Raw genomic sequence first — 26,946 nt, 5'->3', positions numbered from 1 at the left:
AAGCGCCCAGCGTCGGCAGGGTGACACGCACCGCGCGGCCCCGAAGAGCCCGGGCTGCGCTCCGGGCTCCGCTCCCCGCGCGGTGTCCACAGCACGGAGCGGTGCCCGCGGCCGGGAGCAGCCGCTCCCGCACCCCACCCCTGGCGCTCAGCCCCGCCCCCTATCGGCGCTCGGTTGCTCTGGCCTGGACCGAGGCGCTCGGCGCTCGGCGGGGGGTGGCCGCGCCTCCCCAGCCCGTCCCGCTCCCCCGCCCGTCCCGCCCGTCCCACCCCTCCGCCTCGCCGGCCATGTCGCGGGGCTCCCGGCTGGCGCTGGCCGCCTCCGCGCTGCTCTCCGCGGCCACCGTGGCGGCCGTGCACGTCCAGCAGCGCTGGGATCGGGAGGTGAGTGCGCGCCGCGGGGCGCGGGGGCGAGCAGGGCCCGGCCCCGCCTCGGAGCTCCGCCCCCTCACCCGGCCCTGACCTGCCCTCCGACGGCCGAGCCCCGCCCCGCCCTGCCCCGCACTGTGCCGGGCCTGCCGTGGGCCCGCGGACTCGGTTCCACGTGTCCCTGCTGCTGCCCGCCTTCATCTCTCCTTCCCTCCCTCTCTCCCTCCATCGCTCCCTCTCTCCCTTCCTCTGTCCCTCCATTCGTTCACCCATCCATCCAGCCATCCATCCCTGTAGTGCCCTGCTGCGCCCGAGGGCAGCCCAGGCCTCTTGTGCCTGGTGGGGAGCCGGTGCCCCCCCCCAGCGTCGTGCCACCCTCAGTGCCCCACAGCGGGCTGTGGGCACTCAGTGTGCCCGGCCTGGCGCCCCGGGGGCCAGAGCTGCACCTACACTGCAGTGCCCCACCGGTGCTGCCTCCCCTGCACCACCCCCTATGTTTCTCTTTCCGTGAGCTACCTCTTCTCCGTGTTTTCCTGCTTTGGCATCTGCCATTTCCATGCTCTTTTAGCTGTACCAGCTCCCTAATCTCATCCTGTGCATTTCCCTTTAGGGGCAAATAGCAAGGAGACCCAGTGGGAGGCATGACAGGCTCGGTGGAGGCACTTCCCTCCCTCTCCAGCAGCCAGCATGCAGGAAGGATGTAATCCTGCACCCTCTAGGCCCAAGGCCACCACCCTTGCAGTGTTTCCAGGGTGCTTCCCTGTCTGGCTGTTCTGTCCCTCTGGTGCTTGTTTGTCTCGCAGTGTGTGTACTCTCCTTTTCCTCAGCTCCTCAAATGCATCCTCATAAAGGGCTGTGCTGTGCAATGCAGCCTGGCCCAGCTCCCTTCTTCCTCTGACAGGACAGGCAGAGTGCAAGCTATTAGAATCACCATGTGGTAATTCAGCAGGGAGTTACAGAGATCAGCTAATTCCTGACAGGCAGTCTGAGTGTGAGAGCCCACAGCAAAAAGTGTCAGGTCCGATGATGATGAGTCCCAATACAGAGAAATCCTGCCCAGGACTAAAAGTTGTACAATTGTGTAGTGAATGTGTTGCATGTGACAGACATTTGGGCAATGAGTGTGCTGGTTTGGACTCTGCTGATGAGCCAAGGGGGTACTGGAATGAGGGCACACATTTGATTTTTTTCCCCCCTTATTTACCAAAAATTCTAGAAAATGCACACAAAAAAAGCCTATGTTAAATGAGAAACAGTCAGAAGTTACAAAACATCAGAGTTGAAGTTCCTAGTCCATAGCCGAGCTTAGTTGACTGTTGTGCGGGCTTTACAATGCAGTCTGTAATTACAGGATTATATTTTTTCTCATCAAGAAGTTGTCTCTGTCAGTGCTTGAGAACAGTGGATCTTGGAGGATAAGACTGATCTGGGTAAGGAAAGAGGCAATTTTCATTGTGCAGGAGTTGGGAATCACACTGAATGACACAGGCAGTAGCCAGGAGAGGAAGGCTGGTCTCTTGGGGTGGCAACCAGTAATGGCTATACATTTACCAGAGCTGACATATATGTTGGATAGATCACTAAAGGTCCCATTTTTTTAGGTCACTGCTTTCTAATTCAGTGCACCTACTGTGAGCCACTGAGGATCTGACAGGAATATGTGCTAAATACTCATAAACGAAACTGAAAATTTAACTCAAAGCTCTGAAATTAATCAGAGCTGTACTTTGAGCATGTGGTGCAGGACAACACATGCTCTGATGAACATAACGTTTGGGTGTTTCAGTGAGACACCTAAACTGATGTTTTGACCTTGGCTAATATCTCTCCTTCATCTGATAGAGAGACTGTGAAAATAAATGAAGGTTTTCAAAATGTTCCTATTCTGCAAGGATAACATAAAAGAGTCTACAGGTAAATAAGTAATGCCACCATCAGGCCAGGATCTGTGTGTCATGCAGTAAGTAACACCTGGGGCAAGAGACTGAATGAGGAATGTGAAAATAAACACCAAGTAGAGTAAGCCAGTCAGGCTCCATGCTGAGCACTGAGCAGGACAGCAGTGCCCTGGTATGAGACCATGTTGTGACTTGGCTAAACACGGATAAACTAAGGGCACTACTGCAAGTTTATGGTTCGTGTTGTACTAGCATGTGAAATATACCTCTAGTAAAGGAGTGGTGGGTCAGCCACTTATTAATACCCTCTGGTTGCTTCATACATTTCTGATACCAGGAAGAAAGGAGGGACTTTTGTGCCTTTTGCCTGTGCCTGCTGCTCTGGGCTGTAGCTGTTACTTGGTTTGCAAAATAACATTAAATTGCTGTGGTTGTTACAATCATGGTGGCTGCTGCAAGCTTCTGCCTGCTTCCCAGACAAGTGTGCAGCTTTCTCCATGTGGTTCTGGTGTAACTTCTTTTTCCAGATATGGAAGCAGCCATTGCTTTGCAGGGTATCAGTGTCACTGCTCCCAGGCAGATAGGCAGTTTTGCTGAGTGTCCTAGAGATGGAGGGGTCAAAAGATCAAGCTGGTCAGTGACAAAACATTTTGGAGGTTTTGGGCGACAGATCCAGTGTCTGTTCTTTGCCATTCTTCCATACACCCAGGCATGGGCAAGCCCATACAGTTCACAACTTCAGAAGTGCCTGGCCTATAGATATGGGGATGAGTTCACAAACCATTTCTCTAAAATTGGAACTGATGTCCCAAAAAGCTGAATATGGTGCTAAGCTGTATATGTTTGCAGTATATTAACATTCCTTAGTATGCCACTGCTGCAGAAGTGAATCCAAAATACTCAATTCTTTTTTTTTTTTCCCTAGCCATCAGTTTAACTTAATTTTGAATCGCTATTCAGGAGCTCCAGGACTCAAAGCTTTTTTTTTAATAAATGAAATCTCAGATTTTCTTTTTATAATTCTTTGTGGTCAAGTCAGACAATAATGACTTCATGTTTTAGAGATCCAGTTATTTAGATAATATAAAGAAAATAAATAATGTGGATATTTTACAGTCCTGGTGGGGGATTATTTCAGATTTATCTTTATGCAGATTAATAAACTTTTGACTTTTATAAATTGATGTGCCAGGCCCAAAGTCATTTGAGCTTGCACCTATTTTTCTAAGATGATGCAGAAGACAAGCAGGGCTAACTTCCAAGAACAGAGGAATGTGAGAAGATTAAATTTTTCATAGCTCTTTGTCACTTGTGATACTCAAATTATACAGGTGTCATTTGCAAACTGTGCATTTTCAAAGTAAATAACATTCACCATCTCAAAGATTGCAGAATGGCTGTTTTGTGAAGGGAAAAAGATTACATTCTTGATGTAATTGTTCAATTACATTGTACCTCCCCACTTCTTTATTGCTATTAACTAATAGTACTGTGAGAATAAGTTGATGAACTTTGTCTTCAGCAATTACTAATTTATAACCTGAGTGTAGCTGATAGAAGCTGATGGGAAGAAACTGGTTTTATTAGTTTAATTTCCAGAGAGAGTTTTTGTTATTGGCTGACATATGTGTCTGTGCATTTTCTTAATAAGATAAAATTACTTCTTAAACAAAGCCTTTCTATTTTGATCTTAACTGGAGAAATAATTGCCTTTGAAGTATGAAGTTATTGGCATGCTAGATGACTAATAAAACCCTCTGAGAACATGTCAAATAATAATCACAGACATCTAAAGTAACTTCAGGGTCAGCTTTCAAATAAATTATTTGAAGGTGCATTTTGGCATAATTCAAATGAGTTGAATAAATTATTAATCTTTTTTTTTGCCATTAGGCAAAATAATTTATTCATATCTCCAGTGTCCAGTGGCTAACCTTGATACCTGTGGAAACTTTCTCATTCCTGAGTCCAAGCTGCACATGAATTGGTAAATTAGGCAGGTAGATAATGCTTTAAGCTTCAACTAAAGATTGAATCTTTAATTGCGCTAAGCACGACTGTGATCACATGGCATGATTTAGATCTGAGCCAGGGTTGGCTCTCAACAATCATTTCATGTTTTTACTGATTTATGATATTTCCATCCTTGTGTATCTTATTTTCTGACAAGTTTATAGCTATTGCTTTGAAATGCTGTAAGTGTCTGAATATGTGAAAGCACGTTCCGTGCCCGAGGAGTTTAAGCCAAACCACCAAAGTAGACTGGGCAGAGTTGTTTTCTGCTGTCTGGCCCTGGGGTGGGACAGCAGTGTTGGGAACATGAGTCTAGAAGGATGGCAGCAGCAGTGCCTGTGCTTGGCTGAGGTTGCTGGGGAACTGTATCTCAGCTCTGTGTCTTGTGCACAATCGCTTAAACACTTCACGGGCTCCATGTTTCCTTCCAGAGTCAGTGTCACCCGTCCCATATTTGATCTCATCACCCCTCCACTCACATTGCTCTGCTGCCTCACCTGTTCCCAGAGGTGCATATCTGGAATAGTGCAGCCAGTTCCTAGCTAGTCCCCCCACTCCTTTACCACGCTTCGATCCATCTCACCAGTTCTGGTTTCACTTTGGTTTCACTTACTTAACGTTTTCCTGGTGAGATACAAAGGTCAAACATTTCACCTAATTATCAAAGTATCAATGTGAATAAAAATGTCCAGGTAGCAGAGAGAGAGAAGCATATGGAGGAAACAAAGAGCAACTGGGATTTTCTTAGCGCTTTTTACACCCTTTGGTGTAAAACTTTGAAAGCTGCTGGTGTGTGTTGCACATATTATGTATTTATATTTATTTATATATATGTTATGTATTTATATGATTTATAATGTAAATGTTAGGTAAAGGGGATATTTTTTGATGAAGTGCCTTGCTTTTTCAAGAGCTTGGCATAAGAAGGCTGTGGGTATTTTTTAAGATTAAGACATGAGTGGAAAGAGGCAGGTGAAGACACATAGCAGTTTTTCTCAAAATAATTTCCAATTTGTCACAAAATTCTCTCAAAGCGGAGAAGTTTTGAGGAGATTATTCCGATTTGGTAAAGATTTAGGGCAGAGAAAACAAGGTGCTATAGATCACATTCATCCTGCATGGAATGGGAATTACAGGTGCATAGCATTTATTTGCTCCATAACTTTACCATTTAGTTAAACCACTCATCTGAAGTGAGTGCAAATAAAGCACTTTTAGGTGTAGTGCTGTTGGCTTATTGATGTTGGATATTGGCTCCTGAAGATTCAAACTACATTAAGTGACTGTGGCAAAGGCAGCTTGGTGAACAGCCCTGAAGGAGGGATTGGAGCCTGGGTGGGGGTTAATCACATTCATTATCACACAGCTGTGATAAATCCTGAACCTTGTGTTTTCAGAGGCTGCGAAGTGGAGTTCTCAGAGATCTTGAACGTCAAAATCAGAAAAGGGAGAATATTCGCCTGTTAGAAGAGCAGATTGCTTTGACAAAGCAGCTTATGGAAGAAAGAGACAAGGCGCTAATGGAAAAAGGTTCCCAGCAGTCCTAGGCACAGGCCTGGGTACTTAGAGACTTGATTAAAAACATTTGGAGATCATTCATATCTCACTACTTGCAAGTGTTTTAGCAAACAGAGATAATCTGTGGAAGACTTTATTTTGTGTAGGATTTTATTTTATCCCTAAAGCTAGAGGGTGGACAAAAAACATTTCCTCTGTCATACTGTGGAGACTTGGTTGGCACACCCAGTGTGGATGGACTTGTCAATGTGGGGAGGAATAGCTCATTATTGCAAACACAATCTAGGATGGCTAATAACGTTCACATGAGTGGGCTGCTCAGCCGTCACGACGATGAAGCCACCAGAACCTCCACCTCAGAGGGCCTGGAGGAGGGTGAGGTGGAAGGGGAGACTCTCCTGATTGTCGAGTCTGAGGACCAGGCTTCAGTAGATTTATCACACGATCAGAGTGGGGACTCCCTGAACAGCGACGAAGGTGAAGCATCCTGGATGGAGGAGATGTCCTATTACTGCGAGAAGTGCCAGAAGTGGATCCCGGCAAGTAAGCCTGCCAGTTGTGTTGTGCCTCACTTGCATTCCTTTGGTTGTTGTTTGCAAGCTGCTTCTGCTGTCCTGCATACCTGTTTTATGGGGCAGCCCTTGTTTAGCTGTATCCCATCATATGTTCGTGGAGAAAGGCTGTCTTGGCATTGCATGGAGCCCTGCTGCCCAATAGCAGTGGGCTTTGATCCATGAGCTCTCAGTATGTCCAAAGCTGGCATTCTCTGTAGGGAAGTCTTCTTTAATTAGCAGAGAACAAGGGTATGACTTCAAAAACATGCACACCCTCCCAAGTCTTGCAGCTGTTTAGGGAACTTTGGCCAAGCAACTTGGCTTCTCTGCTCTATCAGATAAAAATAATGACCCTCGCTGTAAAGCTCTGTGGAAGAAAAGGACTTTGTGATGGTTTTGGTTTTTCATTTTTCCCTGTTGATTAGTCACATCCGCAGAGCAAATGCCTAAATCTCAACCTTACTGGTTTCCCATTAATGTGAATTTGAGTTGGCTTTCACAGAAACATGTCCAGCCTGAAGCAGCCAGCTCTGGAAGGTCTTTTTGGAGCAAGCTGCAGAACTTGATCCCTCCGCTCTGGTGCTTGACTTAAGATATATGCTGTTAGCAGTGTAACAGATGACTTTGCTTATTAAATTCTGGATTATCTGATCTGTTATTAGATCCAAAAGTCAGATATTGCTAAGCACTGGTTGTTTTTGATTTTGATGTGAGGTTTTTTGTTTGGTTTGATTTGAGTTTTTTGTGGGGTTTTTGTTTGTAGATAGACAGACTGAACTCTTCAGGTGGCAACTGCCTTCCAGATATGTCAGAGCTGCACTTTTTGCCTTCTTAGAATTTGCCAAAAGTTACAGCTTAGAAATCTCTCAAGGCATGTTAGTATTTAGATGTTAACGTAATGCTACCAGCTATGTACTATAAGTTACTTTGCAGTAAAAGGGAAATATTAACTTTAAATGTATTAATAAAAGTAGAAGAGTTAAAGGTAGCACAGGTTACATTGGAATGCTTGATATAATACTCTATTTGTTTTATTTTACAAAGATGTTCCTCTCTCCAGTTGCTGTGAACAAATACAAAGAGCAAAAGAAGCCAATTGCAAAGCAACAGTAACTAGATACAAATGTGCAACATAAATGTGAAAGGGAAATACTGTGCTCTTACCTAATCGCACAGTTATATGGAATTCAGTTGTCACTTGTGAAAATTGCCAACATGCTCACACAAATAATCATTTTTTTACATTAAATTGCCATTTAGAAATTCTGTCCATCTACGAAGTGTGTATGGGGTTTCCCCCTGCCTCACATAGGTGCAACTTTAATAATTAAATTCTGCAATTCACTATGGAAGCAGAGCATCCATATATTAAAAATGCTTCATCTGGTATTGTTATACAGTAAAAGAGATGACATACTTGCAGTATGCAAGCTGACACCAGCAGTGTGCAAGATGACACCTTGTGTGTGCAAGCTTCCAGAAACACTGTAGTCTTAACTGTTTCCCTGTCCTGTGATGTAATTTTTCAATTTTTCATACTTGTGTAATTTAACTCTGGATGAGTTTAGAAACCCTGATTCATATGATTAATTCATTTTTTTTCTCTTCTGTGGAAACACAGAATTAGAGCCTGTCACTTTGGATGTGTGGGGTTTTACAGGTGGCTCTATTGCTTTTGTTCAGACAAACTTTTATGCAGGGTTAGCTTTATGGAGCAAAGCATATGCTGAAGTGCTTTGCTGATTTGGGATCTGATACATGAACTGCACAAAGAAAAAGTGTTTCTTTATAGTGCTGGGCTGTTCCTTTGGCTCTCAGCCTCAATAAAAGAAGATATTCTCCTGATAGGAGAAATAAACACCTTAAAGCTTCATTCCATGTCTACTGCAGTGCAGCCTGGAGGCTGCTGGAAACAGAGACTGGCAATCTGACTTCAGTAGCAGTTTGTGGACAGGGAAGAGAGAGCTGTAAAGGCACATAGCAGTGAGTGGAAAGATGACAGAGAGAACAGATGTATATACTGATAGCCTTTGCAGTGGCATACCTTTTTTAACAGGTCAGGTTTGGGTTTTTTTTCTGAGTAGGGTTGGAAAACAGTTATGTATTGAAGTATATAGGTTATCCGGGTGAAGTAAGGAGGAATGAGAAACACTATAGAAACCAAGGAAATCCTTGGCTTTGTACCTACCTTCAGATGTTATGTAGAATACCCTTTGTTGATTCCTGTGCTTTTCAGTTGGTCAACACTGGCTGCTGCAACAGTGAAATGAATCTGTGCCTTCCATGACAGCAAGATCCGTTGCTTTCTGGAAACTGCCTGGGTTTTTGAACTCTGGGGAGAAGGCAAAAAAAGTACTTTTCTGCCTGATGTTGGAGGAAATCCAAATTTCCTTTGCAGCACTTTTTCTTATAAAAGGACAAAGAAATTGCTTTTTGCTTTTCCATTTTAGGTCAACTGAGAGAACAGCTCAGCTACCTCAAAGGAGATAACTTTTTCAGATTTACTTGCTCTGATTGCTCAGAAGATGGGAAGGAGCAATTTGAACGTCTGAGATTAACATGGCAACAGGTAAGTAAAACGTTTGTGCCAGCAAAACGACCGTAGGACTTTCTAAAATTGTTTGTTGTGTATGTACTACATAGAAAAGGAGGATCAGTATCAGTAAGAAAGAAGCATATGCATGAACTTCAGAAATGAATTAGCTAAGGATTGCCTGCATATGAGAACTTGAGCATTTGGCAGGTAAATTGAAAGACAAACCACTCTCCTTCTTTTTCTTTTTTCTTTTTTTTTTCCTTCCTCCTTAGGTTGCTCATGAATTCATGGCTTCAGGCAGATTTTAGCTGCCAGGCATGAGCAGGTTTTTCACATATAAGAAAATATAAAATGACTGAGGTGGCAACATAGAAACAAAAAGTTTGCCAGCTCCCTGAATACAAAGCTCCAACCTGGCTGCTTATGCACTAACAAGAGTCCTTGGTGTAATTCACTATTACAATTACTTGAACACGTGAGCAATTAAAATAATCTGCATTATACAGCAATGACCAGGTACTAGACTGATGCACATCATGTGTGGGGTGCTGGAGGGACAGGCAGGCAGTGCCAGCTGTCTCTGCTCAAAATGCATTTGATCAGGCAGTAGCTGTTGCTCAGCAGTGAATGTTTCCACATCGGGCAGTGTGTGTGAGACATCTGCTTGCATCTTTTAGGACAGTAGTGGTGTGTTGTCCCATAAAAGATAATTTAAAGCATCAGTTATAACTCCTACAGTCCTTTCTTGTGGTGGCCAGTGCAGGGGAAAAGATTGGTGTAGCAATCTGTGGCTGGCAGAGCAGCAGAGTTTCACCAGGTTTGTAATTTGGACAGCAAAGGCTTCTAGCATTATGCCCAGGACTCTTCAGAATGGCATGGGGAAGGGGCAGACAAAATCAAAATGGGTGAGGAAGAAAGGTGACTAATGACTAACTCCCTAGGCTTCCAGCAGCCAGACCTGCTGCTATTTCTTGATAAGTTGAATTGAGGGAAGGGGTCAAATTAACTTATCTGAAACAGGAAAAAATGGGAGCAGTATTTTTTTCAGAGTATGTAGCCTCAACAGATCCTTATCTTTAGCCAGCTGAAAAGAGAATTGGTTTTGAAGTCCTGAGACTGTCCCACATGATTTAAAGAACCACAAAATCCTAAATAGTTACCAAACTAAGAGGGATTGTGAGGCAGGGGACAGGAAACCTATCCATATTTCCCCATTTTGACATGTTCAGCAGTGTATCCCAGAAAGCTAAGGCGAAGACACCACTATACCTAAGAAAAACACATTTCAGACTCCTTTGAGGGTGACGTATAAGTCCTTGCTGGAAGTAGTGCCAAACTATGTGACTGTTGAAAGATGATCCCAGCCCAGTTGATTTTGTTGTATTCAAATGAACTAAGTAAATGTAATTAACAGTTGGTCACCTGGGATTTACTTAAAAGAGGTGCGATAGTTTTCAGACCTGCCTTTTAGTTAAGGTATGTAACAGGTCAGAATGAATTTGGTTGTGAAGTGTGTGTAAACAGTTTCTATTTAATGAAGATCACCTGGAGACAAACTTGATTCTTGCATACCTGGAACAATTAGGAGATCTTTAATTTTACAGAGCACTTACAATCTGTTCAGTTTGGAAGGTAATAGTAACTGTCTAGAAAGACCATTGTCTCATGGATTAGATAGTGGGGTTACTTGTGACCATTTTTTTTTTAAAGACTGTTTCCCTACACCACTTTCAGACCACAGTCGTACTGCAATTCATTTGTACAACAGCTGCAAAATTTCTGTGTCTCAGCATAAACCTGCATAACCAGGCAGCTTGTTATTCCCCTGGGATGGAGAAATCTCTGGGCAAATGTGCATCTAACAATAGAAAGACAAGAATGGGCAGCATGGAACCAAGAAGAAGATGGATTGCAGAAGTTGCCTATGAGATGTTGCAAAATTAAGATATTTATGAGGGAGCAGAGACTTGTGTGTGTGTGTGGCAACTGTGGGGCACAGTTCAGCAGAGAAAGCTGAAAAGATTCAATTGTATCCAACACTTTGTTCCAGGTTGTCATGTTGGCAATGTACAATTTGTCTCTGGAAGGAACGGGCCGTCAGGGGTACTTCAGATGGAAAGAAGATATTTGTGCTTTTATCGAGAAACACTGGACTTTCTTATTAGGGAACAGGTAAAGACGTGATGTTTCTGTGAAGGTCTGAAGGTTGGTGAGCCAAAGGAATTAAAACTTGTGACACAGATGGACAAGAACTGGTTAATTTGGCAAACCTCTCTGTTGAGCTACACTATTGAGAAAATTGGAACATTTAATATTGAAAATTTTGAATATAGGCATGAGAGGTACTCTTGAGAAAAAAAAAATATTTCTTACTGGGGAAAAACAGCCCCAAGAATGTCACACAAAAACAATACAAATGCCTGCATTTTGGATTATTTCTTATCTTCCTTTAGGTAGCGTGTGAACCTGCAAATATTTTTCTAAATAGTCACAGCGGATGGGCTAGTCCTGGAATCATGAGGCTTTAAGGACAAAAATGCTGTCCAGCAAAGTACCACATTATTTGGCTGTAAGCCTTGCAAGGACCAAATTCTTCCAGAAGAACTGAGCTTCACCTTTTAGACTGTTTTGAATCTTAATACTTTTGGACCTTGGCTTTTACATAGAAGGTGTTATAAACCAACACAATATTTTTGATTGTGTGTAAAGAAGCTTTCAGAGTAGGAACCCCTCTTGTAAAGGACAGCCTTCGCTGTATGGGTGAACCGCACATTTTTTCTGAGCATGCTGAAGCTGTCAAACCCAAGTATCACTGTTAATGCATGTGCTATGAAGCCAGGAAAGGAACTGAGCAAGTCTTCTAAGTTGTAGATTTGATTGACTTCACAGCTTCTTTTCTTAAGCAGGGATTTCTCTGTTGTAAAGATTTGGCCTTTCTCCCTAACCAGATTTACTCTTTGGCTTTGCTTTCATTGCTTGTCTCTGCCTCTTTTCCTTGTTCTCAGAAATGTTAGCATTTGTCCTCTCTGGAAATCACTGGGACCCTGACAGGCTAATGGCCTGTTGTCCCTTACTAAGGGAGCCATCACCTCCCAGGGTTTGCTGCTCCCTTCTAAGACTTCTCTGGGAACTGGGCACTCCTTGCTCTGGTTAAAATTCAAGCAAGTGATTACTGGCCTCAGATATAGTCTTCCCACTTGCCTGGACAAGCGCTGGTGGAACAGAGACAGCTGCATCAGATGTGTAGTGGTTCAAGGCAGGCAATGCTTTTTTCCCTTGGCATATTAAAGTATGGCTTATCCAGATTTTCTGTAACACTCCAGACTTTGAGCTGGGGCACCTGAGTTTAATCCCCCACCCTTGAGGCTGAGTACCCCAAGGTATATAACTGCAACACTTGGACAGCAGCAAATACCTGCTTAGCCAATTCTTGCCCAAGTATGGAAGTTTTTGCCAGTGGAGGTGTGCAAAGGCAGGAAGGAATCCTGAGGTCCTGTGCAACTGTGAGTTTAGGCTGTGCACCATGAACCAGATTCTCCAGTGTCCAGGGGAGTACTTCAGCCATTGGCTAGAGAGGAAATTCTTTAATATTTCTTCTCACTTCTTCCCCAAGTGACATCCTAGTTAGCTCTGGTTAACTGGCTAACCAGTTCTTAAAGGAACAGTAAGTACTCAGATACCCAGTAGAGTACACTGCCCCAGCAGAGTGAAAGGCTTAAATGCAGCTCCCTGCCTTCAAGTGTCCAAAAATGTGCTTCAGAGTAGTTCAGTGTGTGTGCATCACTGCCCTTTCTGTCTTGGAGGAGGCTCCAGGATGAAAGCACAGCTGGTGAGTGGGGACCTAGTACTTGTTTTCCTCTCTCCCACCATAGGAAAAAGACCTCAACGTGGTGGAGCACAGTCGCTGGCTGTCTCTCTGTGGGGAGCCCCTTGTTCTTCCGCTCAGGGGCACAGGAATTTGGAGAACCCGGATGGTGGAAACTAGTTCATAACAAACCCCCAACAATGAAACCTGAAGGAGAGAAGCTGTCTGCATCTGCCCTAAAGGCAAAAGGTAACTCTCTCCCTGATGGTGTATAGGTTCCTAGCTGCTCCAGAGCTGGAAGCCATGAGAAAAGTCTAGTTAAAACCATGTGTTTGTGCACATGGACAATTTCTTAGTTTTGTTCTATGTAAGGGTTGACTCAGTAGAACTATGGTGTATATACTGTAGTGTGAGAAGCCAGTTGTATTTTATTACCTTTTTGTGTTGTGCTATCTGATTTAAAGGGTTTTGAGGTTTGTGCAGAGTGTTTTGTGTTGTTCTCTTTTAGCTGAAATCCCCAGTTTCTCTACTTCTCTTTACTCTGGGGAATGTCTTTTGAGTTCTGTCACTAGATGCAAGTTCTCCTCTGTGTAGAGGAACAAGATTTGGGCTTTAATGAGGATTTAGTTGTGCGTTACCTTAATGCTACATGTCTCAGAGTGAATTTCTTGTACATATTGAAAATACATCTTTCAAGACTTGTAGTCAGTGTGTTTTTCTGTATGTATCCAGTGACTGCAGGAGCTCAGTGTCTGTTAGAATAAGCGAATTACTTTTTTAGCAGCTTCAAAGCCACCTCTGGATCCCATCATTACTGTGGAAGGACTCCGAAAGCGGGTAAGCCGCAATCCAGTCGAATCAGCCATGGAGCTGAAGGAGAAGAGATCTCGCACTCAGGAAGCCAAGGATATTCGGAGAGCCCAGAAGGAGGCAGCTGGCTTCTTGGACAGGAGTACTTCTTCCACTCCTGTTAAATTCACCAGTCGCTGCCGCCGTCCCGATATCGTCCTTGAGAAAGGAGAGGTGATTGACTTCTCCTCCTTGAGCTCATCAGATCGCACACCTTTGACAAGCCCTTCTCCTTCCCCATCACTGGACTTTTCTGCTCCTGGCACTCCAGCCTCACATTCAGCTACTCCCAGCCTTCTCTCAGAAGCAGATCTCATCCCAGATGTCATGCCACCACAGGCTCTGTTTCATGGTAAGAGGCACTATGTTTTTTGTTTAGTAATGAACCACGTGTAGTTTTCTAGGAAGGTACTTCCAATGAGCTGTAGGATCTTTTCAAGATAACACAGAAAGTTAAGTGGTAATATTGTTTGTCTTAATTGAGTGTGAGAATTGACTAGTTTTCCATCATTGTATCACCAGCTTCTAAGGCCAGAAGAAACCCTCATTATTGTTTTCTGAGGGATCCTGAATAAATAGTGGGTAGATTTCACATAGCATCTGCTGCACCACTCAGGATAAGCATTTCACTGCAACACAGATAACACTGTTAGATAGCAAATCTAGTTTTGTCTCAAATGTCTTTAACGGGAGAAATTTTATTCTCATGCCAGTGTCCCAGTAGATTTATAAGTTCGAGCATCTTGATTAAAAGATGCTGAATTTGGGTCAGATTGCAAAGCAGTGATGCAGACTGAATGCTGTTAGTTCCTTAAGGAGCCGGACTAAAGCACTTCTGGATGGAAGGAAAAATAGTCAGGTTCTGCAGAGGAGCAGAACTTCTTCAGGATATACTAGCTGAATATACAGCTCACCAGCTTGACCATTTGATCCCCAGTATTCATGAATTTTCAGCAACTTAACGTTCGTCAAAGAGCGTGAGCTTGCAGCTCAGAAAGGGGCTCTGTTTTCACATGCTAAACTACAAGACACTTTAGGAATAGGATTGATTCTGTGTCCTGAAATTGGACTCTTAATAGTGTGTCCTGTCCAAAGTCAGGAGATCCAGAAGTATATAGAAAACAAAGTGTATTGGGTAAAACCACATTGATTTTCCTTAGCAGAAGAGTCCTGTGATAACATTTTTTGAAATGGAGCTTTGATGTTTAAATTTTTTTTTCTCCCTGGATTATTTTGATCTGCTCAACAGATGATGAGGAAATGGAAGGAGATGGAGTCATAGATCCAGGAATAGAGTATGTGCCCCCTCCCAGTGGGACAACCAGTGCTGGCGCTCTGATAGCAAGTAGAAAAAAAGTGAAGACAGCTGAGCAGATCAAGCAAGAGGTGGAGAGTGAGGAAGAAAAAACAGAACGGATGGAAGGTGACAGTGAAGATCCTGAAGAGTCAAACACGTTGTTGAAGGTGAGAGGACGAGACAAAAGAAAACCACAGCTGGAGAAGGATGCTAAACCTAGAGCTCCCAAGCATACCTCTGTTAGCATCTATGAGGAGAAACTGCTGCTGAAGAGACTGGAAGCCTGTCCCAATGCTGTGAGCATGACCCCAGAGGCCCGGAGGCTGAGGCGCAAGCTGTTAGTCAGGCAGGCCAAGAGGGAAAGAGGACTGCCACTCTTTGACTTGGACCAAGTTGTGAACGCTGCACTGCTCTTGGTTGATGGGATTTATGGAGCCAAAGAAGGAGGTGTTTCCAGGTCCCCAGTAGGGCAAGCAACATACAGAACTACTAGCCAGGACTTCAGGATCTTGGATAGATACCAGGTGAGTGTTTCCAAATCTAAGTGAGCACTGGTTATTCTAAAGCATTTGCTACAGACAGCAGTGTCACATTGAGGTTATTTGATTCCCAAAATAAAAAGGATTATGTGAACAAGACTCATTTTGATTCGGGGCTGTGTCCTCACCAATGCTATCCTAAGCCCCTTTCTTCTTGAGACATGCTTGTGCAGCACAAATGTTTATCAGTGTCGGTGTCAGCACCACAAATGTTGATGTATTTGTACTCCAGCCCTGCTCAAATGCTGATGGTGGAGGTCTGGAAGTACCCAAACAGGTGAATGCTCTTTAAAGTATGTAGGAGGGACAAAACTTCCAGCATTTTGATGAGGGCAGCTCATAGGTTTGGGCACTAAATCTAAGAGTGTACAGCAGAGTCCACAGAGGTGGGACCATCATGGTCCAGTTCATCCTGTCACAATGAAAGGCCCTTATTCTGCATCCACTGATACAATTCCCCTGTGTTAAATCTCTCTGAAATGTTCTGCATTTTTCTGTATGTATAGACAATGCTGCCCGCCATGAAGGGATATCGACAGCAGACAACAAAGTTTCTGTATCGACTGGTAGGCTCAGAAGACCTGCTGACAGACCACAGTGTTGTTAGCCCTTACACATCCCGTGTCCTGAAACCCTACATCAGGTACAGATGATCAGAGGTTGAGTTTGCTCTTGGCTTGTGTTCCAACAGCCTACTGAGAAGACGCCTTTCCTGGGCAGTGCTCCCTGCACCTCCTCAAAGTACAATCCAGTAACCCTATGGTAACTATGGTAACCCGAAAGGATAGTTGTACTTAGCTGAATAGTTAAACTGATTACACTGGGAAGGGTAATCTCCAAGAGAGAGCAGGGCAGGGACAGAATTGCTGTAGTCATTCAGTGCAAGTTGCTCCTGCTCTTGTGTCAGAACTATGATTTCCTTGCTCCTGCTGTAAGGAGAAGCTGGCTGCCGGGCATGCTGTGGATCTGGGAAGTGTCCTGGCCTCTGACACAAGGGTGTTTTCCCTGAGCTAGGTGGTGTTTTCCCACATGAATGGAAGACTGCTCTTTTTTTTGAAACTGAGCATGTCAGAAAATATTTTGTGGTCAGTACCCATTCAGTTGCAGTGGCAGTTACTGTTGCTCACTCACTTTTTGTGTTTGCTTTTTATCTTCCTGGCAGGCGTGATTATGAGACAAAGCCCCCAAAACTCAGGCTGCTGGCAGAAATCCAGGCATATCCACACAGGAATGATCTCAACTGGAAGGCTGAGCCAGAAGCACCCATTGATTACTGCTATGTTCGCCCTAATCACATCCCCACTATAAACTCCATGTGCCATGAATTCTTCTGGCCTGGTAAGATTCCTTCAGTGCTTAGTTTTCCAAGAAGGAAGTGGTTTTGTTCAGAAAAAAACATCCTTGGGTCAAATTTTTCTTCAGTTGGTTCTGGCTCGGTTCTTAGAAAACCATTATCTGATGTCACAGGAATGCATTTGAGATGGGGACATGGGTTTGGTGTCTTTGTGTCTTGAAATCAAGTAGAACTGGGCAATTAGGCCCCAATTAGCACAGCACTTACAGAAATAGGTGCCAATAGAAGTAGTTTAGGAGTTAACTAAATTTAAGGATCCAGTGAAACATTTTTCAGAATCAGGGCCTGAAGTGAACAGTTTTACTGCTCATTAGCTTCATGAGAAAGTTTCTTCCTAGCAGCCATAAGCTGGAAATGTTGGAATGAAAGTTGGAAAGCCATATGAGGAGTGGGTGAGGTCACTTGGTTTGTTCAGCCTGGAGGAGACTAAGGAGAGACCTCATCGTGGTCTATAGCTTTCTCACAAGAGGAAGCTGGAGGGGCAGGCACTGATCTCTTCCCTCTGGTGGCCAGTGACAGGACCTGAGGGAATGGCATGAAGCTGAGTCAGGGGAGGTTTATGTTGGATATTAGGAAAAGCTCCTTCACCCAGAGGGTGGTTGGGCACTGAACAGGCTCCCCAGGGAAGTGGTCACAGCACCAAGCCTGACAGAGTTCAAGAAGCATTTGGACAATGCTCTCAGCCACGTGGTGTGACTCTTGGGGTTGTCCTGAGCAGGGCCAGGAGTTGGACTTGATAATCCTTGTGGGTCCCTTCCAACTCAGGGTATTCTGTGCTTCTGTGAATTACATTTACAACTGCAGACTCTGCTGTGGTTTCCTTTATTTCCTCAAGCCTCAGGATGTACTGTGTTTGAATTTTTATGTGCCATTTCTTGAACTGTAGGCTCTCCAGGGACAGTGGCTGCCCTTTATGGGGGCTGTCATGAGGCTGCAGTCTTTAGTTCTTCTGAAATAATACTGCATGGAACAGCTTCTGCTCAGCAAATAATGCAGCAGACTAATTTGGAAAGGCCCAGTACAAACAGTACACATCTTTATTCCAAGTAGCTGCTCTCTTTATGTTTTGATTTGCACATAGTGATTCAGCAGGGTTCGTAGTTCAGCAGTGCTCATGTACTGCAGTCAGGATCATAGCTTTTTGTGCTACTCAGTGTCCAAACTGTACAATTCAGGGCCTTGCACACCTTTCTTTTCACAAGCTCTTTCAGAGCTCATGAGAAATACTTGCAATCCCAACAGAGACTGAACCTCTTTGTCATAGTCTCTCCTCTCCTGATAGTGCATTTGAAGTTCTGGCCAAGTTGCGTTGCACCTTCATTAAGTTCTTCAGGTCTCACCCAGTTTTATTTAACATAAGGAGCGTGGGTGACTGTGAACTGCTCATCATTAAATCAGAAAGCTGACACTCCCATCAGTCTCCAAACAGGAATCAAAATCTCTTCCACGGTGAAGAATTTCTGAGGCTGTGATATGATTATTGCATCTTAGTTCTCTTTTAGCAAGAGAGGTAAGTGAGGAGTTGCTGCTTCAGGAGTTAAGCCCAGTGTCTTTGTGGTTGCAAAAGGTTTAGCTTTCCAATGGGCTGGTACAACCTGGGGGGCAGGTGGAGATATGCAGCTGGGTGAGCCTCAGTAAAATAGCGCTGTTGTTTAGAGAAATACCTGTAATTCTGCCTAAGTTTAGGCATCGGGAGCATGTGGGCTCCAGGGATCATCAGTGAATGACATCTTAGGTGTGCTAAGTTGCCTGATAACAATGCTCTCCTTGACTGAATTCATAAGATCTAGGTGTTTCACCATGTGGGGTGAGCCCAGGCTTTAGTTCTACCCCTCCAAATCATTCAAGTCAGAGCTCTTTTTGCTTCTCACAAGGCAGAAACAAGTTTGCAGGTAGTAACCGCAAACAAGTTGTTGCAAAGCAAGATTCCCCCACGTTGTCTCTCACAGTATCTTGTGCCTTCATGCCCTAATGGGAAACATCTCCCAAGTAGACAAGTGGTAAACCATCGCGAGCTAAGCATCTTCCTGTGGGAATAACTGTGTGCTGAGGGGACAGCACCATTTCATAGGTGCCAGTGCTCAAGGCAAGGTAGCGTTCCTGTACAGACACGCTGTAAGGCACTCCTCAGGCAACTGCAGCCTTGAAATAATTAACACAGTTCCCTATTGCCAATCAATTCCTCCCACGTCTTGCTCCACCCAGCGTACTATCAAGCAAGACAGTAATTCACCCACTTATTTGTGCCTGGTGCCTTATGAAGTCTTGTATCTCATCAAGAGTGGTTACTGGAAAACATACCCTGCTATTTTGTTACCCCACATTCCAAGTATATTTGCAATTGCCAGCCTGAGGCTCAAACTATTTTTGGCACATCTCCACTATGTCTTGCATCTTGTTTAGGGTCCGTCCACTCAAATTACCAAGCAGTCAGTCTTCAGTGTCTTGAACTGTAGTGCTTGATGCTAATGTGCTGTGTGGATGCTCCAGGACTGCAGCAGCGGTGTGATTAGGCAAGGTAACAAACTCCACTCTGAAGTCACCAGCCTCGCGTGTGCGTGTTTGTGTCACAGAAACACCACTGCCTGAGAGGCTGCTTCCTGCCTCAGATTAGAGAATTTGCATGCTAAAAGCAAATGTTTTGATAGCCTTGAAAGCTGTGGTCAGGTTCACAGTGCAGCTCCACAAACAGCTAAGTATGTACAAGAGGAAGCAGTAGGAGCTCAAGGCAAGGTGGAGAAAAGAGATAGGAACCATAGTCAGGTAATGCTATGAAAAATGAAGCCCAGTTTCATGTGTGCTGCCTCCAAAGAGAGCAAGTTTTAAGTTTTAAGTTTTAGTTTCATCCTTAAGTCATTTGAAAGGAAATTAGCTTTGTTACTTTCTCCATGCAAGATTCACTGCTGGTAATCAGATCTTATTTTGCCTCCATTTTTTTGAATCATCTCCTTTTACCTTACATACTTACCTAACAGGGGAGACATCATGTTCAGGCAGCTGGTTTTCCCAAGGCAAGGTTCATCCCCTGCACTCTGGGTGTCCTGAACCCTGTGATTTCCCAAAATGCGGGAAATTTGACTGCATAATTTATAGTAGTGGAGGACTGTTCTAGCAGGATCTTTGGACCAGATGATCTCCAGAGGTCCCTTCCAATGCCAACCATTCTATGATTCTGTGATCTCTTTATATCAGAGCTTTGAAATAAAGGTAAAAGGAAGGGATCAAGTGAGTGTTTCTGAAAATCCTTAAACCCTGGAATTTCCATGCAAGTGGTTTGCAGTGTTTTCAACTGCTGTTTGTCCCTTTCTCCATAGGAATAGATCTGTCAGAATGCCTGCAGTATCCAGACTTCAGTGTTGTTGTCCTTTACAAGAAAGTTATCATCGCCTTTGGCTTTATGGTGCCAGATGTAAAGTACAACGAAGCTTACATCTCTTTTCTGTTTGTTCACCCTGAGTGGAGAAGAGCTGGAATTGCAACCTTCATGATTTACCATCTTATCCAGGTAATCAAACAGTCCCATGACTCTTCCGAAGAACTAGCTCTCCCTTCTTCCTTGTGTGCACACATGCAAATATTAGAGAGTAAGTAGTGTTGTGTTCTTCCCTTCTGGCTCTTTCACCTTGCTCTTTTTCTGCTTACACTCTCTCGCACGGATTGTCAGCGCCAGCATGAATATTTATGGAGGGAAATAACTTCCACAGCAGAAGCTAAAATGTATTTAGAGGAACAGCCATTCTGGTCAGGTCTTCGGAATTAGCAAGATGCTGTACACTTTGGCTTGGGACTATCTTGATGTTCTTCAATGGTCAATAGTTCACTTAAAAGTAATACTGTAAATGTGGGGTTTAAAGGAGAAAATTAGATAATAGTGGGTAGGTTCAGTTAGAATCTATTGCAGCTTTTTTGGCTACACTTGAAGGTTTATTCCATGACCAGGGCTGTTGCATTAAATCAATTACTGATCTTAATAATTCACTTTGACTTTTAATACTTTGGTTCAAATACAGCTGAGTTGAAAATAAAAGGTGTGTGCAACCTCCTTCACTTTGTTCAAACTAGCTTGTTCAAACTGGGCCTTCTTGCATAGGAACATTTGGGAAAATGAATCTGAGCTAACTAAATAATATGAATAAATGAAATGTAATAAAATTAAATAATTTAATTAATTAAATAATTAAAGTATTTCTGAATCAGTACTGTTATTCAAATGGCCTTAATTCCATTTACTTTCTTGAATTAAACTGCAGGAAAGCCAGCTTAATTTTGAGTAAGGATGCAGATATATATCCTTTACATAGCCCAACTGTGCCTCTTGAAGACCCACAGTTTTACCACTCCCTGTGAACTCTCATGGCAGAGCTGCCGATGGGAAACACTTCTTAACCTGTTTTAGTCAAGATGAGCTGCACTAACAAAACTCATCATTGAAAATGGTTTTTCTCTTATTTATTTGGCTAAAGAAAGGTAGGGAGTGCTAGCAGAGCCTTAGGAACAGTGATCTATGCTTTGGAAAAGCAGTTTTCACTGAGGGTAGCTCCTCTGGACCATCCAAGGGTAACTCTTCTACCTGCATAGCTCCCTGCAGTGTCCACCTCTTTTCCCTATGTGTTGACACAGGCCACTAACCAATATACTTTAAATTCACTCCTTGCATTTCCCAAGCATCTCTGTGTTGATGTAGATTGCTCTCAGCTGTAGTCTGTTGATGTGAGATGTCAATACCCAGTGAGAACAGGTGGGATGTGCCGAGGTTTGCAGGGATCCAGCAGGTGGACTGTCTCTCCAGCAGAGTTGGAATGCATTGGCAAGTCAGCTATAGAAAATCCTTACACCTTTTTTGTAGGAAGTATCACAGCAAATTAACCTAATCCTGCTTGCAGGTAGACTAGCATAAAATGACCGTGTTCAGGAAAGCCAAGCAGATTTGAGGCTGATTTGGCTCACTAGCAATGAGAGATCATCACTGTATGTTTGGCTCGCGTTAGATGTATTTTTCCATTGCTGACATTTTGTCAGTGATAGAAGGCATTTAGCCATGTAGGAGATTAAATGGTGGCTGTGACCTGTTCTTCAATCAGCAGATTGCAGGTGCTGCTTCACAGCCTGCTTGGGGTCTACTCTCTATAGCTAGAGACGCTTTCATGCGCTGTTCAGATTAATTCTTGAGAAAAGCATAACTTAACAGGAAATGTTTTGATGCAAATGGTGGTGACTGGTTTGCTCTCAGAAGTTACCCTCTAATGCATCTGGCCCAGAGGAGCAAACTGCATTTTCTTAATGATCTCATCCAAACTTCCTTTTCCCCAAAAACCTGCTTCAAATTATTTCTTTTTTTCCTTCCCTCCTTAAATCCCCTGTGAGAGCTTTACCTTTGAATGTTCTGCCTTGGAAATTCTCTAAAGGATTTTACTGTTCCCACTTACAGTTACAATACATTCAAAATACATAGAATACTTGATGAAAGCAGAAGAAAATTACTTCAGCATGTTTATCAGTGTTACTGGTTAAAATAATTTGGGATCTTTAAGGTAACTTCAGCTGTGCTATTTGCTGTCTGAACTGGATTCCTGCCTTCTCAGTAGGTAGAGTGCTGTGCCCTGAAGGATGGGAGAGGAGCTGGGTGGGATAGACAGGAATTCCAGTGTGACAGCCCAGAGGTGCCCTAGGGCTGCTTCAGTGGTCACAGAGAGCTCAGCTCTGTTTGCTGATGGGGAGGAGTGCAGCAAGAAGGTGCCTGATCCTCTGGAATGTTTTGTCTTTTCTTCAGGCCGTTGTTAAGTATCTGAGATCAGTGCTGTACACTGAGATTATTTTTAATTAACAATTACTTTAGTAATTGACAATAGAAAGATGACAAATTATAATCCCAAACCTGCTTTCATTGTCAGAGAGTCCATGTTTCCCAGAAACAAAGGCTTGGAGGAACAGCAGCGTTCCCTTTGCCTTTGCTCTTGATATATGTGGTAATTTCTGAGTCTGGGCCTCCAGTTTTTCTCACATTTCCTCAGTAACTTGAATACCTGAACTGATGAATCTCCTCACCTCCTCATTCCCCTAGAGGCTGTCTCATTCTCTCACCGTGATATCTTCTTTTTTCCTTCCCTTGGCAGACCTGCATGGGCAAAGACGTAACTCTTCACGTCTCTGCAAGCAACCCTGCTATGCTGCTCTACCAGAAGTTTGGATTTAAAACTGAGGAATATGTTTTGGATTTTTATGACAAATATTACCCCTTGGACAGCAAGGAGTGTAAGCACGCATTCTTTCTCAGGTTGCGCCGCTAATCTGTCAGAGCTGTCTGGGGATCTCCGAAAAGCCCAATCTGTCAAAGAAACCACCACAGCTTTCCGTGGAGGATGTTCGCTGTCACATGAGAGCTGGAACAGACCAGTGTGTTTATCCCTAGGACTTTGGATTTCAACAGTGCTATGTTGTGTGCTGAAACTGCAATCCAAGAGGATTGATTCCTGTGCTCCAAGGGCAGAGGCCGGAAGCTGCCGTTTGGGATACACTGAAACCACTGGAAGGCCAAAATTCTTTATGGGGAATTTTCCTGGCACTGTTACTTTGAAGAGCCTCATTGACAAACAACCAAAAAAATATTTGTCACTTCAGAGGAGCCCCATGGATTTCAAATTTTGAAACCTGTCCAAAAAATGCTGCAGGTTTTTAATTTCTTATTTTGTTTATGAACAAAAATGAACCTCTAAACTTAAATCATTCAATTTGCTAGGAACCATGTCTTGAATCTATGAAGAGAAATGAGATACTTGTACATGTAGCTGACACTAACTTTAAGAAAGCTCTACGTGTGCCAAAACAGTAGTACTGGAACCATGTTTTAGGAATAGTAAAGAGTGTGTGAATTCATGTGATTCCAAATAGAAGGCTCACCTTTCTTCTGCTCCTTCCCTGCTGCCTTCCTTTCCCCTTGTTGACCCTGTGCTCAGTGTGAAGTCCTTGCAGTGCACAGTATTTTGTGTTCAGGAACAGAGTGTCATGTGGGTTTGTATCTAGGCAAGATAGGACACCATACCCGGCAAATCAGCCCTTTGAAATCTTTCAACCTCTCTGCCGGTTGTTGATGCTGGCACAGTTGTTGGCACACCTCTAACCATAGAGCCAGCCTTGCAGGCTCCAGCATCCACCTCCTTCTACCACAGGCACTCTGGATAGAAGAAATTCAGAAAAGTCAGTGGTGATGTTTGAAATGCAGGCTGATTTGTAGAAGCAATCTGCTTGCAGCCTGGGGGGAGGAGAAGGTAAAGGTAGACCAGATCCAGTTCTTGGAAGCACCTAGGCTGTCATTTCATGGTTCTAAGTAAAAAGGAGAGCAAAGAATAAATAGAAATAACCTAGAACTAAAGAAAAATCAAACCTTTAATGGTTTCTCTGGTGGTGGGCTCTTCTCCTTTAGAGAGAAGCAGTTTAGTGGCTTCTCTCTCCCTGACTTTCACTGCTGATGAACAGAAAGCATCACTGACTAAAGGTCAGTCTGTGCATTTTAACTACAGATCCCATCCACTGTGATGTTCCTTTCACATCAGGCCCACAAAGAACGACACACCAAATGTTTCTTCTTTGTTCTTAATCCACTGTGTGTACCTGTTGGCTACATGGCCATATTAGAAGTTGCCTTAACAGAGTCTTCATTTTGGTAACAGAAGAGAAAGGGACACAAAGTATGTTTTTTGTGTAGCCAATGTACATCATAACCAACACAAAAACAGTGGTAGTGGGAGGGAAAAACGGGCCATCCAAGGGTTGTGTGCCCCAACATTCATGCGCATTTCTGCCTGCTCTGTGACTACATGAAAATTTTTGATGTTATTGATGTTACGAGTTAGCTGTACTTGGAAAGAAAAAAAATACCTGTCTTTATGAATGAATTAAAGCCCTTCCCTTGGAAAAGCCTACCTGTAGTTGTACTGTTTGTTAAGCTGTCTCTCCATCATATTTCACTGAAATGTAGCAAACTCAAATATGGCAGAGGATGTGTGTGTGGGCAGCTGACCAAGCAAGCACTTGACACCCGCACAGAAGCCACACACATGCAGGCCTTAGCAGGCTGTTCCTTTCCAGCCAGAATTGGGAGATATGAGATGGTCTGAAGAAGATGACCAGTTCTGCATTGCATTCTCAAAGGTGACCATGAAGATTTTTGAGGACCTGCTTGCTTTGTGCTTTTCTCTTATGTCTCAAAGGGACAATGCCAAGGGAAGAGAGTTTAATAACAGACCTGGGATGCCTGCTGTGCTGCTGACAGCTTGTCTTATCCAGGTGCTTCATTTACTCACAGATCCTCAAAGGCAATGAAGTGATTAAATGCCTTTGAGCCTTTGCACCTCAGCTGTTTTTCAGGAAGACTGGTAAGAATAAGCTCAGTAAAGCTTACAGGGAATGAGATCAGTATTGCTATTTTCCTTGTTTCTTGCTAATTTGCCCATATTTCTGGGAAAATTAGCCAGTTAACAGCTGTACTTATATCCAACACTCTCAGGACTGTAAGTTTAAGTTTTGATCCCTTAGTTTTATCTTCTGTGCTTTTGTATACTGTACACCCTGTTCATTCGTGCTGCCTGTGAAAATGTAGTGTGCCTTTGAGTTGCTTACTTTGGGATCCTTCCCTGATGATCCTAATGGCTTTGGTGGGTACAAGTGTGGCTGACTCAAGCATCACTTCACTGATGGTTTGGGTAAAGGTAAACAGCCATGACCAAAGAACTTCCTGACTTGCAAAGAGATCACAGCAAACCAGCTCTGAAGGACAGTGGTGAAAACTGCAGTATCTGTGTATTATTTTCTCCTGCCAACTCAAGCTGTTTGTAGGAAACATTTGCTTGTATTCTTCTGGCTGTAGGGGTGAGCACAGAGGCACTGTTGGGTGAGCAGGAATTCACCCCCAATTTCAGCAAGAGTCTCCGAAGGACAGGAGGCTGAGGCCAGCATCCTGACAGGCACTCTGTGAAGTCAGATGTGCAGTCTGGGGGAAAGGCACCAGGGCTGCTCTACTTTTCTTCACTAGGTCAGCACCAGAATTTGGCAGTCTTTGAAATAGCTATAAAACAGCTGCTGCAGATTGATCTCTCTTTTGTGGCTGCATAGGGATCACTTCCAGCATCCTCTCAAGGTAACGTTTCCTCCCCATAGTGTTGAATAATGAGAAGTTTAAAGGCCACTGCTTGAATAGCCATGGCTTTCTCTGCAAGGGATGAGGCTCTTAGCCCTCTGCTTCCCTCTTTGTGCCTTGGAAACCAGGGTGATTGGTTGCCTTAGCTGTGATTAGAGCCAGCATCCACCCTGTTTTACGACACGATTACTCCACGCTTCCCTGAGCTGTGCAGTGACTGTAGCAGTGATTAGAACTGCCAAACCCAGCTCAGTTTAATGGAACAAAGTTTTCCTGGAGGATAAAGGTGGAACCCCACCTTCTGAAAAGGGCAGAAAAGCCCAAGCATTCCCATGGCCTTGTCTGAGCTTCGATACTTCACGACCAGGAAGCAGCCCACTGTAGTCACCTTCTTGTGCCTGTTCATCTGCTGTACCTGAGCTGGGTAAATACTCAGATCATTCTGCACATTAGTCCTTAATTTTGTAGAAGTAATACTTTGCAGCTTGCTTTGAAAGAGAACTCCTGAGAGTCCTGATGCTGCACAGGAGTCAAATGCTTCTTTTCAGATTTCAGATCCAGCCTGGGGGCTGAAACAAAAGTGCTTGGCCCATTCATTGCCACCCATCGTGTGAAGATGTGTTGCTTTGCAGACCTGCCTGCTTGTGATGATAAGCTCTTAGTGAGTGGTCGAGCTAAGCCATTTTTATCACTTGTCCCTGGCAACCTGGTCCGCAGAGTTGCTTCCTTCTAACCCTTGCGTTCTTCCTAGAGGAGACACTGCCCGCTGCATCAGACAGCGCAGGAATCTGAATTCCGCTGCTGTGACGGATGAGTAGCCACGTCGTCCCTGCAAAACCAGCGAGACAAGAGTGCTCCGTCCCACTTTCTCTTCCAGGCAGCGTCACCCAGGCAGGGACAGTGAGCTCAGCCGCTCCCGCTGCCTGCGGGGGTGGAAGGGCGGCGGCCTGGGGCAGGAATAAGCAGCCATTGTCGCGGAGCAGCGGGAGCATCCCTGAACGGGTTTTGCCTCAACAGAAGGCAAGAGCAATCCTGCTGTGCTTCTCTACCAGCTCTGTCAGCACAGAAACCCATGGCAGCAC

General features: G+C 44.1%; 2 protein-coding genes and 1 non-coding gene across 5 annotated transcripts; all 3 read left to right on the top strand.

The window, feature by feature from the left end:
* The first annotated feature begins 261 nt into the window (after positions 1-261).
* Positions 262-5,828, top strand: LOC126639586 (protein PET117 homolog, mitochondrial). The gene is made up of 2 exons (XM_050314552.1): positions 262-383; positions 5,677-5,828. Exons 1-2 carry the CDS (start codon positions 288-290, stop codon positions 5,824-5,826), a joined length of 246 nt encoding a protein of 81 aa, XP_050170509.1. The 5' UTR covers positions 262-287; the 3' UTR covers positions 5,827-5,828.
* Positions 5,829-5,845: 17 nt separating this feature from the next.
* Positions 5,846-24,650, top strand: KAT14 (lysine acetyltransferase 14). Of its 3 annotated transcripts, none has more exons than XM_050314541.1 (10): positions 5,848-6,340; positions 8,802-8,920; positions 10,938-11,059; positions 12,760-12,941; positions 13,477-13,893; positions 14,791-15,362; positions 15,884-16,020; positions 16,540-16,715; positions 20,046-20,236; positions 22,845-24,650. In XM_050314541.1, the coding sequence occupies exons 1-10, from the start codon at positions 6,085-6,087 to the stop codon at positions 23,016-23,018; spliced, it is 2,346 nt and encodes a 781-aa protein (XP_050170498.1). In that variant the 5' UTR covers positions 5,848-6,084; the 3' UTR covers positions 23,019-24,650. The 3 variants fall into 3 exon arrangements, with proteins under 3 accessions (XP_050170499.1, XP_050170498.1, XP_050170497.1); XM_050314540.1 differs by having other exon boundaries at positions 5,849-6,340; positions 13,474-13,893; XM_050314542.1 differs by lacking the exon at positions 20,046-20,236 and having other exon boundaries at positions 5,846-6,340; positions 13,474-13,893.
* Positions 19,692-19,854, top strand: LOC126640831 (U1 spliceosomal RNA). Its single transcript, XR_007629161.1, has one exon. It is a non-coding gene; the product is annotated as a U1 spliceosomal RNA (small nuclear RNA).
* Positions 24,651-26,946: the final 2,296 nt, after the last annotated feature.

Source organism: Myiozetetes cayanensis, unplaced genomic scaffold, assembly GCF_022539395.1.
Source record: "Myiozetetes cayanensis isolate MyiCay16 unplaced genomic scaffold, myiCay2020 scf2-11, whole genome shotgun sequence".
In the NCBI taxonomy this organism is placed as follows: domain Eukaryota; kingdom Metazoa; phylum Chordata; class Aves; order Passeriformes; family Tyrannidae; genus Myiozetetes; species Myiozetetes cayanensis.
Note: the sequence above shows the minus strand (reverse complement) of the source record. Positions and strands in the feature narration are given on the sequence as shown.

What these genes read in the sequence shown, in the direction of transcription:
- LOC126639586 (XM_050314552.1), top strand. Translation starts at nt 288, where the DNA reads ATGTCGCGGGGCTCCCGGCTGGCGCTGGCCGCCTCCGCGCTGCTCTCC. An exon ending in AGCAGCGCTGGGATCGGGAG is followed by an intron (nt 384 to 5,676) that starts GTGAGTGCGCGC and finishes TTGTGTTTTCAG; the next exon opens with AGGCTGCGAAGTGGAGTTCT.
- KAT14 (XM_050314540.1), top strand. Translation starts at nt 6,085, where the DNA reads ATGGCTAATAACGTTCACATGAGTGGGCTGCTCAGCCGTCACGACGAT. An exon ending in ACTTTCTTATTAGGGAACAG is followed by an intron (nt 11,060 to 12,759) that starts GTAAAGACGTGA and finishes CTCCCACCATAG; the next exon opens with GAAAAAGACCTCAACGTGGT. An exon ending in ACCACAGGCTCTGTTTCATG is followed by an intron (nt 13,894 to 14,790) that starts GTAAGAGGCACT and finishes TCTGCTCAACAG; the next exon opens with ATGATGAGGAAATGGAAGGA.